General features: G+C 41.8%; 1 protein-coding gene across 4 annotated transcripts in view; it reads right to left on the minus strand.

Moving 5' to 3' along the window:
• Positions 1–13962, minus strand: part of fbxw11 (F-box and WD repeat domain containing 11) — a 95231-nt gene that overhangs the window by 38096 nt on the left and 43173 nt on the right. For all 4 annotated transcript variants that reach the window (XM_062958080.1, XM_008115329.3, XM_062958083.1 and 1 more), the window contains one exon: positions 161–223. In XM_062958080.1, the coding sequence (XP_062814150.1) occupies positions 161–223 (63 nt within the window). The remainder of the gene's footprint in view (positions 1–160; positions 224–13962) is intronic.

The following is a 13962-nucleotide window of genomic DNA, read 5'->3' on the forward strand; positions in this document are numbered from 1 at the left end:
CGCCTAACATAACATAACAGTATCCAAATCCATAAAATCTGAGTAAATGCCAACACCAATCTTTAATAGTGTTTTTTAAAGGGGAGAATAAAGGACATACTAAAACAAATGCATTTCAAAATCCCCTTACTGGGAATTTTGGGAAGATAACTGAACCTACCTGCCATAGTGTGCTCTTCTTTGGAGACTCATCTTCATTCTGATCCTCCATTACTGAAGTGTTCTAGAAAAAGAGTAGAAATGTAAGCTTTATTTGCCTCTGCATGCATTTCAACATTCACTTCAATTAAGAAAACAAAAATGCAATCTTCATGCAATAAGAGACATGTAATAGCCGAGTTATTTGCTGATACCTTGTAGATTCATCACAAATTGATATTATTAAACCAGTGATTCCCAAAGTGGGCACTACCGCCCCCCGGTGGGTGCTGGAGCAATCTGGGGGGCGGTGATGGCTCCTATTAGGACACGGGGGCAGGGCCAGAGGATGGGCAGGGCCTCTTCCCAAGTGCCGGAGACAGGGAATCTATACCTCCCCTGAGAATCTATACCTCCCCTGAGGTGCTTGTTGGGACACAGAGGGCGGAGCTAGGGAAGGGGGCGGGGCCTCCTTCCAAGAGCCTGAGACAGGGCTGAGCCTCTATACCTCTCCTGAGAGGCCTTTTAGGACTAAAGGGTGGGGGTAGGGTGGGGCCTCTTCCCAAGAGCACGAGACAGGGCTGAGCCTTTGTATACCTCCCCTGAGGTGCTTGTTAGAACACGGGGGCGGGATATAGAGGTTCAACCCCGTCAGGCACTTGGGAAGAGGCCCTGCCCCCTCCTCTAGCCCCGGCCCCTGTGTGCTGGCAGGCGCCGCAGGACAGGGATAGAAGCTCAACCCTGCCTCAGAGTTCATAGCTCCCCCCATCCCAGTCCTGGCCGCCGATTTGTGGCCCCGCCCACCTCCCCTCGCAGCCCTGCATCTTGGACTAGGAAACTCAGCCCCGCCCTCTTGAGCAGGAGCCATGCCCACCTCTCTGAGCCATGCCCCCCTTTCCAGGGGGCACTGAGTCATCTTTTTTCTGGAAAGGGGGCAGCAGGCCAAATGAGTTAGGGAACCACTGATTTAAACCAAAATCAATAGAATTTTTTCTGGCTATTCATCAACTAGTATTTTACTATAGTCTGCTTTAGACTGTATTTCATTCAGCTGGATACTCAAAATTGTATGCAAAGACAGATATTTTAACAAATTTAAAAAAGTAATTAGTTCTAACTTAAATTCACCAGTTTAAGATCTACATTGATTTCAAGTTAAACTTTATAAAACTGACTATATTAATACTTCAACTCGTTAATGATGATAAATACCAAAACAAAAACTAGCTGCTTGTTCAACAGAGCAAGAAATTCATTTAACAAATCAGGAGATATTGTCACAAAGCTCCTCTTTGCTCCTCTTTCTCCGACACTACATTGCTGCAAGGTTCCCACTCCCCAGAAAAAGAACCATATATCATAAGAGCAATGTTCAACAAGGTAGCAGTATCAATGAAGGGTCAAATTACTGTACATATGTTAAGTCATGAATGCAGCAGAGCAGATAAACTTCAAAAAATTGGGACTGTGAAATAGAAGGAATTCTGGGTGTCAGTCTTCACTGCAGTATATGCTGAGATATCAAAAGTAGATGGAAGATAGGCAGAATCAAAAGCTACTACTGCTGGATTGATGTGTTTTCATGAGAAACTTGTTGTTTGATTTGTTTCTCACCAAAAACCTGTAAGTAACAGGAAAAGGGCTGCTAAAGAGCACCATCTTCCACCCAATTTCTCCCCATTCTTTCCATCTCCATCTCATCTATAACAACTAGCTAAAAAGTAGTGGTGGAGGATCGGTTACCATCCATAGCTGATAAACATAAGGGTGATTCTTAATCTTTGGTATCTTGTCCTAAATAGTGTCTGTCCTAAAAAGCCAATTCCTTCATTCAAACCAGTTTAACACCTATTCATTTGACTACAGAGAACCTTGAGTTCTTGTGTCACCCAACAAACAACAATACATTCACCCTGGTATCTAATATCCTCTGTTCAGAAGATGAAAACCGCCAATCTCTCCTATTATCCCCCAAAACAGGGATAGGGAAAATGTAGCCCACGGGTTGTATGCATCGCCCTGGGCTAGTTTTATGGCCCACATCCCACATCCCACACCCAGGGATATCCAAAAATGATATTGAGGGGTGTTTGAAACCCATTGAGCCACTCCCCACTTGGGATCCTTTTCCTTCTCACAAAATATTTTATCTCAAAATATCTTCTGAAAACAAAACATGACTCCCCTTGTCCTATAAAAAAAGATTATTACTAATTTTTACAGGAGCAGGTTTGGCAGTCCAAGGTTTCTTGGAGGGCTTATACACCACACCCATCTTTGACAGTTGCTCACCCCTGCAAAAGAAAGACCCATATGTCTTCACGGTGGCTTATACCATTCACATCTTAGTTTATCATGCCTGTTCTTCATTCTTCAAATATTCTTCATTATTTTATCCTCATCAGCAAGTGAATTATCATCATCCTCATTTTCCTTGTTAAAAGGCAGAGCCAGTTTGTTTTAAATCATGATTTAAATTGTTTCTATAAACAACACAAGTTTAATTATTTAACTTTTTGCCTTCCATACTTGCCCATCCCTGCCCTAGAACATCACACCAGCCTTCAATCTGACTTATATACGTAAGATCTTCACGGCAGTTCTTCATTCTTCACATATGAATTATTTTCTCCTCTTCAGCATATAAATGATCTTAATTCCTCATTCTCCATGTTAATGGCTGAGTCAACATTATTTAATCAACACGATTTCCTGCTTCTTGGCAGGGGGTTGGACTGGATGTCCCGTGAGATCTCTTCCAACTCTACTATTCTATGTCCATGCCAAGACCATCCTGTCAAGAGCAGCTCAGGACTTCATGACCTCCATGGCAACCATGGGACTATTCCAACGAGTATCTGATCCCACCCACAGAGCTGGGCACACGCTAGACTTGGTTTTCTGCCAGGGATGGGAGGAAGCTGGCGGTGTGGAGGAACTGACCATCGCTCCGTTGCCATGGACCAACCATCACCTGATCAGATTTAGACATACCGCACCTCCCAACCTCTGCAAGGGTGAAGGACCTATTAAATAGTCTTCCCCAGGAGGTTTAGGGGACCGGATGGATTCCTGAAGGTTCTTGGAGATTTTCCCGTCTCCTCAGTAATTGATCCTGTTGATGCTCTGGTCTCTCTATGGAATAGCGAGATGACTAGGGCAATAGACACGATTGCTCCGGAACGTCCCCTCTTGAGTAGTTGTGTTAAACCAGCTCCTTTGTTCAATGAGGAGCTGGCAGCAATGAAGCAAAAGAAGAACTTCCTAACTGTGAGAGCTGTTCGGCAGTGGAACTCTGTGCTCCGGACTGTGGTGGAGGCTCCTTCTTTGGAGGCTTTTAAGCAGAGGCTGGATGGCCATCTGTTGGGGGTGCTTTGAATGCAATTTCCTGCTTCTTGACAGGGGGTTGGACTGGATGGCCCACGAGGTCTCTTCCAACTTTATTATTCTATGATTCTATGAGAGTGTATGTGGCATTTCGAGTGTAGCGAGTTAGACCGAACACGGCAATGTACCTATCTGACATATGCTTTGGCAACAGAAGCCACAAATAAATCTTTCTTTGCGGCCAATATTGCGTCCGCAATAACCGTCCAGCAGAGATATTTTGAGTGGTCAAAGAGTTGTTAAATCCCGCCTCACAAGACAGGATCCCTGACGACTCAGCAGTTCGCTGTAAAGCATTTGTTTGGTTGTTTGCGGACAAAGTCACTCTGATCCGTTTCAACTTTGACACCATGTTAACAGTAGTCTCTGAGGCTGTAACACGAACACCTTCTTGCCCAGCTTTAATGGATTCATTTCAATTGGTGCAGCTCAAGGATGTGGACAAGATTCTTGGAGAGGCGAGGCAACCACATGCATCCTAGACCTCTGCCCATCCTGGCTGGTAAAGGTGGCCAGAGGGGGTTTGGCAGAGTGGGTGAAAGTGGTAGTTAATGCCTCCTTTTGGGAAGGCAGGATTCCAGCCAGCTTAAAAGAAGCCGTTATAAAACCGTGGTTGAAGAAACCACCACCGGACCCCACTCAATTTGTCAACTATTGGCCAGTTTCTAATCTTTCCTATTGGGCAAAGTCATTGAATGTGTGGTTGCCTCGCAACTCCAAGGAATCTTGGTAGACACTGATTTTCTAGATCTGGCACAGTCTGGCTTTAGGCTGGGACATGGAACCAAAACAGCCTTGGTCACCTTAGTAGATGATCAACACTGGGAACTGGACAAGGGGAGTGTGTCCCTGTTGGTTCTGCTGGACCTCTGAGTGGCCTCCGATACTGTTGACCACAGTATTCTTCTGGGATGTCTCACAGGAATGGGGTTCAGATTTACTGTTCTGCAGTAGCTCCAGTCCTTTCCGGAGGGTCAGTCCCAGGTGTTGCTGGGGGATACCTGCTCAGCCCCACACCCATTGTCTTGTGAAGTCCCACAGGATTCAGTACTGTCCCCCATGTTGTTTAACATTTACATGAAGCTGTTGGGAGATATAATCAGGAGTTTTGGAGTACGGTTTCTTCTATATGCAGATGATGTCACTCCTTTCCACCTATCACTAAGGAAGCTGAGCAGGTCCTGAACCGGTGCTTGGCAGCTGTGTTGGACAGGATGAGGGTGAACAAATTGAAATTGAATCCAGACATGACAGAGGTGCTCCTGGTCATTCATAAGTCCAAACAGGGCATAAGGTTACAGCTTGTTCTGGATGGGGTTATACTTTCCTTGAAGGCGCAGGTTCGCAGCTTGGGAGTGATCCTAGAGTCATTGTTGAGCTTGGAACCCCAGGTCTCAGCGGTGGCTAGGAAAGCTTTAGCACAATTAAAACTTGTGTGACAGTTGCGCCCATACCTTGGGAAGCCTAACTTGGCTACAGTGGTCCACACTCTTGTTAAATCCTGAATTGACCACTGCAATGCACTCTACATAGGGTTGCCTTTGAAGACTATTTGGAAGCTTTAACTAGTCCAACGGGCGACAGCCAGATTGCTCACTGGGGTGGTGTACAGGGATCACACCACTGCTCTGTTACATCAGCTCCACTGGCTGCCAGTCTGCTACTGAGCACAATTCAAAATGATGGCTTTGGCCTATAAAGCTCTAAACAGTTCTGGCCCAGCTTACTTGTCCGAACATATCTCCCTCTATGATCCACCTCGGGGGTTAAGATCAATGGGGGAAGCCCTGCTCTCGATCCCACCACCTTTGCAAGCAAAATTAGTGGGGACGAGAGACAGGGCCTTCTCAGTGGCGGCCCCTCGTCTGTGGAACGCCCTCCCTAGTGAAATCAAATTGGCCCCTTCCCTTCTGTCCTTTCGGAAAAAACTCAAAATATGGCTGTGGGACCAGGCAGCAAATGCAGCAATAATAATAAGAATGATTTCTGTGTCTGATAATGGTCAGACCCTGGACTATGACCTAGACTTGTATAATTTTTAAATGATGTTTCATAATTGATGTTTTTTATAATAATTTTTATTGTTTGCCAAACTTGTGAATAACATTTACCAAAGACATAGACACAAACCATGACAAAAATAACATTTACAGGGGCTGTGACTGGGGGTGGGATGGGGGAGGATAAAAAAAAGGAGAAGGAAAAGGGAGTGAGGGGACGAGTAGGGTGGAGATGAGGCGGGGGATAACGAGTAATATAAAAGATATAGAAAAAAAATTTAATTATTTGTTTTAATTTGTTTCTATAATTGTTTGTTTTGGCATCTAATGATTGCCGGTTGTGAAGCCACCCTCGGGGATGAGAAGAATGGGATACAAATGTATGAAATAAATAAATAGTTTAGGGTCCATTTCAGGAAAGGGCAGTTCAAGAAGGCAAAGAACTCAATGAAAAACCTCAATGGGGCGGGGTCACAATTCCTTTACTGTTGTAGAAGTACTATGCTGGAGCAGCAGGAAATGTTCTAAGTTTAGAGTTGAACTACTGCATGAATAAAGTCATTTCCTTACAGGAATTAGAGCTATCAGTTAAGAAACCATCCCTCTGTCCTGGATGTTCCCATTATATAGAAAATATATTGGTGGGACGAAAGGAAACATTACCCATTCCCTAACATCAAGAGCTGCTTCTTAAACGCACATAATTGTTGTTTTGGGCTATTCTGAAGGGCAAAAAACTGTAATTTCAATTATCTAATCCTTTAAAACACTGTTTCTTAAGGTCTCTTATGTAGGGAGACCAGCAATCATTTTTTCCCAATGTGACAAAGAGGAGGGACCCTATTTGAGCCCATTGGCAGTAACTGTTTCTTTTTTCCCCTGAAACTCACCAGGATCTCAGTGACTGGGACTGGATCATAAATCTCCAGTTTGAACAACAGTGCTCTAAAATACTAAGTCTCATTCAATGCAAACATTTTGACTAATAGAAATTTGTGCCATGAGCCAAAGAATGGCAGCAACTGTGATTCCACTGAGGCATTTTTAACAAAATCAAACTGAGAACCAAACCGCCCCAGCCCCCCCTCCCCAATCTAGTAACATATACCAGTGAACATCCTAAAATATAGGTACTAAATACAACAATGATCAATAAATTTCGCTTAGAAAGTAGCTGTGAAGTTGACTACTTTATGCCACAATTGACAAAATTCTGCTACTAACAGAAGAAAAGTTTTGTCTGAGGTGAACAAACACATAGGTGTCTAATGAGGAAGCTCTATTGCAATCAGAACCCGCCCGAGGTAATTTCAACTGTTAAGCAAAAAATAATTTTGTGCCCCCCCCCATGCTGCGGGAGGTGGGGCGTGGCCTCCCCGCCGCGTGCCCTGGCCCCTGCCTCTCGTGCAGCGTGGGAGGCGTGGCGTGGCCACGCGATGCGGGAGGCGGGGCCCCGCCCAGACGTGGCCCCACCTTCCACGCCGTGCGCCCTGGCCCAGCCAGCCAGGCCGCAGCGGGAAAGTCCTTCCAGGCCATGGCGAAGGCCCGCCAGCCTGGCTGGGCCTTCGCCGCGGCCTGGAAGGATACAATTCAGTTAATTCAAACTCATTAATGAAGCTGTTTGAGGTAAAGGTTTGTGCTCTAAGATGTTCATCAATATTCTGGATTGCTTTATTCATTTTTTATTGAATTCTCAAAAATATATAACTTAAATATCCCCAATTAAAAATAAAAAGTAAAAAATACAGACACTAAAAAAACCCAACCAAAACAATATTAAAATAATCCCCTTGTATTCCTTTCTCGTGACTTTTCCCCCACCCCTGTGTCTTCTTCTTCTTAAAAAAACCCAACAGCCACTGTGATTCCACTGAGACATAAAAATATTTTTAAAAACATAAACATTGTAAACACAATTGAGTTCTCTCCCCTCCACTCAAGCCAAGGCAGCTATCAGAATAGTATAATGCACTTCTATACATTCTGCTAAATACAACAAATATATTTTAGATTAATACCTACCCACAAGTAATGTTATTTGGTAATCTGTTTTTATTTGCAACCATTATTTCCTAAATTGATAACATTTTATGGGATTGAAAAAGGTTCAGTCACCATGAAAGTAGTTGTTTTGGAATTTTCAGTAGTTCTCGTTGAATACAGAATCAGTTGTGTCTGGTTTTGTAATCCATCAGAACTACTGAAAATTCCAAGCACCCTTCTTCCAGAAGAAAATGTGATTGCTCTTGGGATGGAAACTGTTTAGATGTAAGAATCTTAACACAGTGTGGCAAATAAATACCATTGTACCATCTAAGTATTCTGTTTTAAGAAAAAAAGATACATCCGTTTCAAGATATAGATGTACATGAAGCTTCTTAGTACACTTGACAGAGTGAATAAATTTTGGATTATTTGTGAACACTTATGGATGGATACTAGGGGATGTGGAAAGTTCTATGTCACAAACAAATTAACAGCACTGGCAGCTAATATCCCTTCCCATCCTGCACAAAAACCTACCAAACAATGCCCCTCAAGCCTCACAAAACAGTCATTTACAATAATGTATTTCAGCCAAATGGAATGTTATGCATCAATTCATCAGTAAAACTCTTTAGACAGGTCAAAACATAGTTTAGGCATAACAATACCTAAAACTGGGAAGCATCCAGCAGCCAGTAAGTGGAATTCAACTTATAAATTGGAACTCTCCCCACTGCCCACCCCAATCTATTATGAAGCATCCTCCAATTCTCCATGGCAGATTGAAGGACAGAGGGAAAAATCATACTGCCAGCAGAGAGGCACGGTTTAATATCACTTTTTCCAATTAAGTATAAAGGCTTACACATAAATACACAGTAAGTTAGATTTTTCTGTTAAATTTCTTAGTTTGGTTAAGAACCATGGATTTATGTGTCCAGTCATCCAGGAACTATAAATCCCCATACGTCTGCAAATTTGCAAGGTGAAAGAGAAATTGAAGGGAACTGAGAGAAGAGAATTCCCAACTCTTCTTTGTTTAGAGTATGTAAATTGCAGTAGGGTTTTCTCTCTAAGGGGCATCTATAATCCCTTCAACTCCCCCCCCCCCCAAAAAAAAAAAAAACTCACACACAACAGTGAAGTGATTAAGGCAGGGCTATTATGGTTGAAAACATCCAGCATTCTCTGTTAAGTAAAAACAGGAGGCTTCAAAACTCTAAGCTGTGCTACTATAAACAAACCCTTATTAGCAAAATGCCATGCAAACAACAATTCTCTTGTAGTGCTATAGCTAAGTTTTAGTAATGAATGATTGATGTGCAAATAAGAAAAAAAAGTATTTACAGAAACAGAGGAACTATGGTTTTAATCCTGAGTTCTCACTAGAAAAGCAAATGCGACTTTCTATGAATTGGATTGGGGGGGGGGTGGAAATAGGAGGATGAAGATGGGGGGAGGGCTTCACTTAAAGCTTGTTCCATTGCTTCCAGCAAGTTAGAGGATTTAGAAGAATGACTCTTGGGAAAATGTACATAGTGAAGGGAAATTGGTATATCCCACATAAAAAACTTCATAGGAAAATTTTTATACTTGGAGTATGATATAGGGAAACAACCGTTAATAAAATATTTGTTTTTAAAAAATATATCTGGAAAATATTCCTACAAATAATTTCAAATGGTAGTCATGGGCCCGGTAACAGGTTCGACCATTTACTTCATGTTTTCGTACTTTTTTTTTCATTCAGATAGCACAAAACGGTACACACATACGCACACACATGTGTGTGTGCATGATAGCACAGGGAAGGGTTAACACCCCTGTGGTGTTTGTATTGCTGTCTGTGTCTATGTTCAGAAGATTTCACCTCACTTACTGTTCCTATGATAATTGGATTTTGAAAAAATTGGCTTGTTGTGGGAACGACTGGTGATAAAGCTTCAGTGGAGACACTTTTTCCCCATGATAACTCTTTCAAGAGTGAATTTCTCTTCCAAGATTTCTTTCACCACCTGTTGTCTCAGCTGCGTTCTTAACTAGCAGTAGTCTGTAAGTCAGAAGTTTGTAACTCGGGGACTGCCTATACACTGTTCTACTGCTAGCTCTTAATACTCTTCTGTGCTCGTATTTATCAGTTCCTAGGGTAATTATCCTCTAGAAATGTGAGCTGCCCTTGTTTCTTCAGAATTATACTGTTTACACACTGAGTTGGACCCAGACAAATGTGTGCATAGCGGGTTCAGAGAAGACGAAGGCTCAATCTTCAATTTCACTTAGCTATAGGGTAATACTTCCTCAACTTTAGATCTTTCTATGATTTTCAGGAACTATGACCCTGGGGAGGAAAAGAAAAGGCATTTTGAGGAGTTCTAGCTATAGGGTATGTTCAATATACAGTATGAGATCTAAATGTCAGCATTAAAATAAAGGTCCATGCAAAAGTAAAAAAGAGCAAACAAATTGAAAAATGCAACACAAGGCATCCTAAGTGCAAAGGAAATAACACTCTCACTGACAAGCAATTACAAATGAAAATATTACCACTCATGCCTTGAGATATTGAAGAAATGCTGGCATTTTCAACAGGCATGTCAACCATGTTCATCTAAGTGCAAAAGTGAACAAATGCCAATATGAGAGTCACTTACAACTTGCTTATCGGCCTACCCTCCTCTCCTCCATCAATCATTGCTTTACCTTACAGTACAAGCCCCCCTACCCTGGAGAATATGTTCCAAGACATTAGGCTTGTGCATTTCAGCTGCAGCTCGATCCATTTCTGTTTGCCAGATACTGGAAGACCCCCCATATCCGTTTTTGTATGCTGCCAGATAGCTGTTTTTGTTCCACAGCCAAAAAAGGTGGCTATATTCAGCCCATTGGCGGCAATGGGTAGACTTTCCAGGCTTTCCTTCTAGTCATTTTTAAGGCTAGCGGGAGAAAAATCATCACACTTGGAGGATACCACTGTTAGTCCACCAAGTTTCAAAGCGTTTGAGTCATCTCCTGATTATTATTTCTAGAAATAAAATCTCCTTTTAAAAACTCCCCAAAAGATATCCCCCCGCTGGCCCTGCCCTCTAACTTCTCCAGGAGCGGCAGCAGGGAGGGCGCCATTCCTTCCTGCCAAGTGTCAAAGATGCATTTCCACACCACATAGCCCAAGTTCACTATTATGCTTTATTTATGACTAAAAAAAAACCAGCAAGCAACTTCTTCCAAACCTTTTGCATTTCTTGTTCTCACAATACATACTGGAAAAGGCTGCCAGCAGCAACAGCAAGCAAGCAAGCATTGTCCCCTTATTAGAAAAACAATGATCTACTGTGGAAAAACCTTTTTCAAAATGTATGGTGGAAAATTCAGCCATGATTGGGAGGAAAAAAACGTTTTTGGAGCATATTACTTTAAGTTTTAGAGGTTCAGAGCAGGTCATCATCAACCTCACTTATTCAGAAAGTTTCTCCACAGAGTTTAGTCCAACTAAGTAGTGTTGCTCTATGTACTGCTGCTGGCAAGTCAGCCAATAGTATGCTGTTATTATTGTTATTATATTTATTACTTGGAATGCAGTTTGCAGAGGTTCTGGTGGCTACTGGCTGAGTTTCTCCACAGAGTGAAAGCCAACCAAGTAGTGTTGTAGTTGTAACTTCTTTGTAGTCAGCCAATACGTCTTTATTATTATTATTACTTGAAATGCAGCAGGCAGAGCACCCACAGAGGGAAATATGAAGAGAAAGAAGTATTTTGCAAAAGAATGGAATTATAGGACGTAGGTAGGTACTAGATAGGTAGGTAGATACCGTGTTTCCCCAAAAATAAGACAGTGTCTTATATTAATTTTTGCTCCCAAAGATGTGCTAGGTCTTATTTTCAGGGGATGTCTTATTTTTTCCATGAGGAAGAATTCACATTTATTGTTGAACAAAAAAAATGAACATTGATTATATACTGTACAGTAGTTGTCATCACAAACCAGCATAACCAAACTGTGAATCCTATCAATAATTTCTTGTTACTACCATTATTCCCATGTACAACAATCTATGGTACATATGTTTACTGATCCTGCAGGCTGTAATGTTCTGTTTGGTGGGCATGTTTCCAAACAAAAACTTTGCTAGGTCTTACTTTCGGGGGAGGCCTTATATTTAGCAATTCAGCAAAACCTCTACTAGGTCTTATTTTTTGGGGATGTCTTATTTTAGGGGAAACAGGGTAGGTAGGTAGGTAGATAGCTTACTTGGCTTTCGCTTCCATTAAATTGCCTCTAAGTTCAAACATTTCAATAGAATTGATTAGAAACATTAAGCTGTCAACAAAGAATCAGAAGTTTTTCTGTGTTTCCACATAAAGTACTTCTATTTAATTCCTACTCACAATTACTGCACATCGCAGCCTTCCAAACACCACAAACCAATGCAAGTATCTTCTGCTTTCAAAAGCCAACATTGAATACTAGCAAAAAATGTTAATGTGCTTAATATTTACAAAGTGCAATTTTAATACAATGCTAGAAAACAATTGCCCTTGATTATCTACTACTACAGATGTCATGCTAGACCACTTTTGGCAGCACCAACTCAAATCAAGGTGGGGAGTGGGGGGTGTCTTCTAACTTTGTCACAACTCTGCATTGGAGTTAGGTACACTTCCTGTCAGATATGCACTAAATTGCTGCCACCTTCTGAAAAGACAAGGAATTCTGTTCTGCTGAATATTTCTCAAGGTAAATTTTACAGCAATACAAAATGATTCACATTAGTCATGTGCACAAAATTCGTTTTTCCCGTTTCATCTGTTTATTTCATTCCTTCGGAGGCACAGAACGGAAAGGCCCCTCCCAGTACGAAAATAAACCCAACATGAAAGCAGGCAGGAGCGGGTACCGGCTCCAAGCCTGCCTTTGAGAATCAAAGTTATAGAGAAGGGATTGCACCCAGGGACACCTACCTTGCGCCACTGCTAAGGTCTAGCAGCAGACCCACAGTGGGATCCTTGGCACGGGGCTGGTCGCTGGCAGCTTGCCCTCCATCATGTTTGTTGGGAGCCTTGCTCCGGAACCGTGCAAGCACAAAGGCAGGTGTGGGCAGTTTGGGCTTACATGCATTGCAAGTGTGATGTATAGGCCCAAACCGCACGCCCCCCAGGGCCTGCAGCCAAGCTCCGAGTAAAGTTTCTTACTTGGTGCTAGGCTGCAGGCCCTGGCTGACCCTACCACAAAATTATCTGGAGGATTCCCAGAGAGATGTTTTGTAGGTGTGGGGATGTAAAATTATGGGCATCATACTGTGTGTGCTTTCAAGTCTCCTGTTCACTTTTGATAACCATTCAGAGGCTGTTTTGCCTCTGCCTTCCTATGAAATATAACCTACATCACCTGCTATTTCTTGGCAGTCTCCCAAGTACTAACTAAGGACTAACCTGCTTCTCTTCCAAAAACAGATGGGATCTGGTGGCTTTGCAGTATTAGCTTTTTTTAGTTCATTTGCCAATCTATTTGATAAACAACTATTTCTTTAAATGTATATTCAAAATGTTGTCGAAGGCTTTCATGGCCGGGATCACAGGGTTGTTGTATGTCTTTTGGGCTGTGTGGCCATGTTCCAGAAGTATTCTCTCCTGACGTTTCGCCCACATCTATGGCAGGCATCCTCAGAGGTTGTGAGCAAACAACCTCACAACCTCTGAGGATGCCTGCCATAGATGTAGGCGAAATGTCAGGAGAGAATACTTCTGGAACATGGCCACACAGCCCGAAAGACATACAACAACCCTGTATATTCAATAGTTAACAAACCAATAACATAAAATTAATACAATAATCCCATTTCAAATAAATATAACTTTATTTTTAAATTTTAAAAGTAGTTATTTTATTTATGCAGTGTTCATTCACCAGTAACAGGTTCTAAACATGCATGTTACATGTTAGCACACTTACAACCAATAACATTTCATGCAACAAAATGAAAATTTGGAGGGGGGGGGGGGAGAATGGGTCAGGAGTAAGGTGTAGAGGAAGATTAATCTCTGGACTACAAGACAAAACCTAACCATCTAGTATAAAGCCACCAAGCCAAAAAGCAAAATGGTAATCCTATTATATTTTGCAAGAAATCCAATTAACAAATAAAACTCATACATTTATAGAGAAGCCTCTTCTGTATTAGAACGTAAATATACCAGATTAAAAAGACATTAATATCCTGATTTAGAGAGTAGAAATTTCAAGAACTTTGGGATCTCTTTAAAAAATAGTCTCATTTTTCCTTAAATAAAAAAAATCCAGGGTGTCATGGTTTTTTTTAAAAAAAGTTCAGATTCCTTGCTTTAAAAAGAGGTGGTATAGCTGTTGGCCAATCTTAATTATGTGATTACTAAACGGAAAACAGGCATACAAATTCCTTACCTTGCATAGTTCCTTCACATTACACGATTATATAAG

The sequence above is a fragment of the Anolis carolinensis genome, chromosome 1 (genome assembly GCF_035594765.1).
Source record: "Anolis carolinensis isolate JA03-04 chromosome 1, rAnoCar3.1.pri, whole genome shotgun sequence".
Lineage (NCBI taxonomy): Eukaryota > Metazoa > Chordata > Lepidosauria > Squamata > Dactyloidae > Anolis > Anolis carolinensis.